Source organism: Ascaphus truei, unplaced genomic scaffold (genome assembly GCF_040206685.1).
Source record: "Ascaphus truei isolate aAscTru1 unplaced genomic scaffold, aAscTru1.hap1 HAP1_SCAFFOLD_3340, whole genome shotgun sequence".
NCBI classification, from domain to species: Eukaryota; Metazoa; Chordata; class Amphibia; order Anura; family Ascaphidae; genus Ascaphus; species Ascaphus truei.
Window position 1 is genome coordinate 15,610 of NW_027456334.1, and position 4,391 is coordinate 20,000.

A 4,391-nucleotide genomic window follows, 5' to 3' on the forward strand; every position below is an offset into this window, starting at 1 on the left:
TACTTAATGTTGTACTGAGCAGTTAGCTCAAGTATTTCAGGTAGGACGCTCACCCCAGTGAGGTCCATGGCCGCTCACCCCAGTAGGTGTGAGCTGGGGAGGGGGATATGTGACATAGGGCCTCATGCAGTAAGCGACGATTATGTGAAATCGGCAAGCTTATCGATTAGTCATGTTATTGGCGTTTTTCCCTCTCCGTATGCAGTAAGTGCCGAATACATTCAAAATCAAGCCGAAAACAAATCCGCCCACTCTCACGATGATGAGCCGATCACACACAGGTGTATCGGCGTGCGTGGCGGGGTGCTGTTAGGTTGCACAATCACAAATCTTGCTGAATCAGGCGAAACAAGCATGTTTTTGATTGCGCGCCATATTTAAAGGCAACGTGTACTGCTAATCATTCTCTGTGTTGTTGGGAGTGAGAGAGAGAGAGAGACGCACAGAGCTGGACGATTGAAGATTTGCATATTGACTGAGAGACTTGTTGTGTATTGGGTGAGCTTTGTCCTTTGTTGTTTTGTTTACATCTTTGTCTTGTTTTATATGTGGAAGTGGGTCGTGTGATTGCCTGTACATTTCTTGTCTGTTTTTTGTGAGTGCTGGAAGTATGCCCGCAAAGCGTGGGAAGAGTGATGCTGGTGGGAGTGGGAGTGCTACTCGTGGGAGTACGCGTCGGAGTGAACGTACTGTTCAGGGGAGTGATGTTGCTGGTGCACCGAGTGGTGTTGCTGGGAGTGGGAGTGCTGGTGCTGCGAGTGTTGTTGCTGGGAGTGGGAGTGCTGTTGTTGGGAGTGGGAGTGCTGTTGTTGGGAGTGGGAGTGCTGTTGTTGGGAGTGGGAGTGCTGTTGTTGGGAGTGGGAGTGGGAGTGCTGGTGCTGGGAGTGCTGGTGCTAGGAGTGTGAGTGCTGGTGCTAGGAGTGTGAGTGCTGGTGCTAGGAGTGTGAGTGCTGGTGCTAGGAGTGGGAGTGCTGGTGCTGGGAGTGCTGCTGGTGGCGCAGTTGCTGATGGGGTGTCTGGTGGTGGCGTGCTTGCTGGTGGCCAGCTTTTGGAGGCTCTTCCATTGGAAGAAGGAGAGTCCAGTCAGCACCAGCCAAGCTCTGACCCTAAACCTGCTCGGAAAAAACGTGTGGAGAAGCCACGTAATCCTCGCTTCAATGACCAGGAAAATAGGGCTCTTGTCACTGGCATTCTGGAGCACTATGACAGTCTCTATGGACATTTAGTAGGTAAGTGTAACTTTACATTTATTATTCAAATACATGTGATCCTAGGTCATCTGAGTTTTGTTCATATGCAAATATGGGTACACAATATCTTTCTATGTTCATTAGTGTGGAAACACAGCTTTTTATCATGCCTTACAAGGACAAATAAACACAGGCGGTCAATTTGCCAGAACTGCATACAATATGAATGCAACCTTGCTTACATGTATAGGTTTAGTAGTGAATGCTCATGTGCTTCACATATTACACATAAAACAGCATGTTTGCTATCTCTTGGAACAGCTAGCAGTGTAGGAAACTGGTGCTTATATTATTAATCATTTACCTCATATCTTTTATATGTTTTTCAAGGGCGGACAAGTGCAGCAAGCAAAAAAGAAATGTGGGACACAATAGTCATTGGTGTCAATGCCTGTGGGAATAGTGTCAGGGACAAGTATCATTGTCGGAAAAGATTTGATGATATTAGGTCCAAATTGAAAAAGAAAATACAAGACCAACGCGTGCATGCTACTGGCACTGGAGGTGGGCCCACACCACAACGTCTCATATTGACTCCATTGGAGGAGCTGCTTCGGCCAAAATTACTTACCGTCGTCGTGGAAGGCTTGGCTGGTGACCGTGACATTGGAATTTATCCGTCACAATTTCCAGCAGGTGATAAATATTACTGTACTAGGCGTGTCGTTGCTTACAGTTATTTTGCATAGTTACACTGCTTTTTATACTGTCTTCACAATATAAGCATACCTGCATCTATATATGTATATGTCTGATTCTGTATATATATATCTCAAAATAGACATATATGTAGTAGTCCTACTAAAAGCAGTAACTAATATAGCACGTGCCATTGCGTGCTCATTTACATGTGAATTCCCAAAATGCATAGCTGCAGTGGAAGCAATTGATGGTGGGCGAAGATGGGGAACAACAGGGTAGTACACATGTGTAACACATGTTCATGAGAAATTATTAGTAGCTACAGGTACAGAACAGAAATATGTATCATATTATTGTGTATTTTATTGATTTTACTCCGACAAACATGACATTACTGCCTATTTTAAGCATGCATCAAAGAAATTGCATGTAACGGCCTACAAACATCACTGGCACTAACACATCTATAGTTGCTTATGAAAAGGTCCATTTTTGCTTTATGTCATATACAGACAGCATAATGAGGCACACGTATCATATGTTATGTCATTGTTTTCATAACTTAAACACTGCAGATGACTACTTAGCTCATCTACCATTGTGTTAAAGCAGCTGCAATTAATATCTCATCACAGCATACACTTCAACAGAGGGGGTGGGGTTCAGCACACACACTAATTACAGCCTCATTTCACGGTCAACTTAGTTCACACCATTTGCACCTGTTTCAAGTCATTGAAAGGTGTGGCTGATTAGGCTTTTTGGGGAAGGGAATACCTTTCTTACAACCTGAATAGCACAACTGAAGTTAATCACACTCATTTGAAAGCTTAACTCTAGCTACTAAATGCCCCAACAACTCATTACTTATCAAAGCGTACGTCACACATTAGTTCACTCATATCTATAGTTGAACTACTATCAAAGACACATTATCACACACTGCATGTGTTGTCTTGTTGAGTCACAGCCACATTCAGGTGTGCCACATCTTCGATTAATGTACCACACATATCCTCTACCAAAAACAACACTTTTTGCAATATGACCACCTTCATGATAACCATTGTGAATGGTCATCTCATGATAGTTATGTACATTATGATACTGATATCACTACACAACATATGATTTTTATGTACTCATTTAATCTATTTATCCTCACGCATTACTGCAGAAACATAGTATGTTGTATGTTAGGGAACTCAAAAATTCTAAGTACACAGGCATGTACAGTGTTATTACAACTATTTATGTTCACTTTCACACACATTTTCGGTTAAGGAACTGATGTTGTTAGTTAATCATAAATACAGAACATACAATAAGTGTTTGTTCAATATTTACACATGTAAATGTAAAACTTATGTTATTGTTATATATAGTTGCCCCTGAAGGACATGTGTCACCTGAGATGGAACAAGTGTCTTCACCTGGGTCAGCCAGCTCAACACTACTAGAAGGTGAGTGTATCATTTGCTGGCCATATAATATGTGCTCTTCTATATGTTATGTTGTCATGTGCATTATTTGTTTTGCACATCTTCTTTAAATAGGATTACTTAGTGTCAGTGAAAATTAAGTGTAAGGCAACATGTATTGTGTTAGTGATGTTAATTATCATGTAGGACTTCTGAGTTTAGAGCAACTTTTCATTCATTCATATTTCATACTGAGTCCAAACATTATTCGTAAGTCAAGGTAGTTTTTAATGAGGTTATAAAACGTATGCTAACATGTTAGGTGTTACTTAGGACACAGTACAATTACATAGTAACACAGCATACATTAACATGCCATTTAATAATGTGTACATTTCTTTTTAGAACATCATGGTGATGAGGATGATGAGTATGATGAGGATGACGCCACAGAAGAGACTGAAATACAATCATGTGACCATGAAGAGGTGCCAATAGAAACTGTTGTACCGCCAAATCGTCCATCAACTTCCACATACGATGCAATTGTAGCTTCAGAGGGAAAAATAGTGGACGCAGAAAATCGTCGCCATTCAGACATGATGACAGTGCTGGAAAGGATGATTGGACTGCAGGAAGAAACAGTATCACAATTGGCACATCTCCACAGAGTCTTCATTGAAGTGCCTAAACAGTTGCAAAAAATCAACACCTCATTCGAAGCATTAGTTGTTCAGCAAACACAAGCTAATTACTGGAGAATGACTAATGTACCACAATTCAACACCTCCCAGCCAGGATCTGTTCATGCAGGTCAGTTTTCACCACATTCATCTGATATTCATTCACCAGGCCCAAATGTTACCGGTCAAGTAGCAGACATTGCTGTGCAGGTTCCTGATGACATCCTACCGCTGCCATCTGTACAAATTCAGCAGCAGACACCTACAAAGGAGGCGACAAAAACAAAACAAGACACACATGAAACAGACCAACCATCACTTGTGCAGTGTCTACCAACTTGCTCACATGTGTCACTGGGCACAAGCCCTGTCCGTGAACAGTCACTACCCAAAAG

The 4,391-nt window shown here is 41.8% G+C and overlaps 1 protein-coding gene across 1 annotated transcript; it reads left to right on the forward strand.

Annotated features, from left to right (window-relative positions):
• Positions 1 to 1,477: 1,477 nt before the first annotated feature.
• On the forward strand, positions 1,478 to 3,996 carry LOC142483533 (uncharacterized; the record flags this gene model as incomplete). The annotated part of the gene is made up of 3 exons (XM_075583548.1): positions 1,478 to 1,886; positions 3,278 to 3,355; positions 3,719 to 3,996. Coding segments are annotated over exons 1-3 (633 nt in total), but the record flags the coding sequence as incomplete, so codon positions are not given.
• Between the last annotated feature and the right edge of the window lie 395 nt (positions 3,997 to 4,391).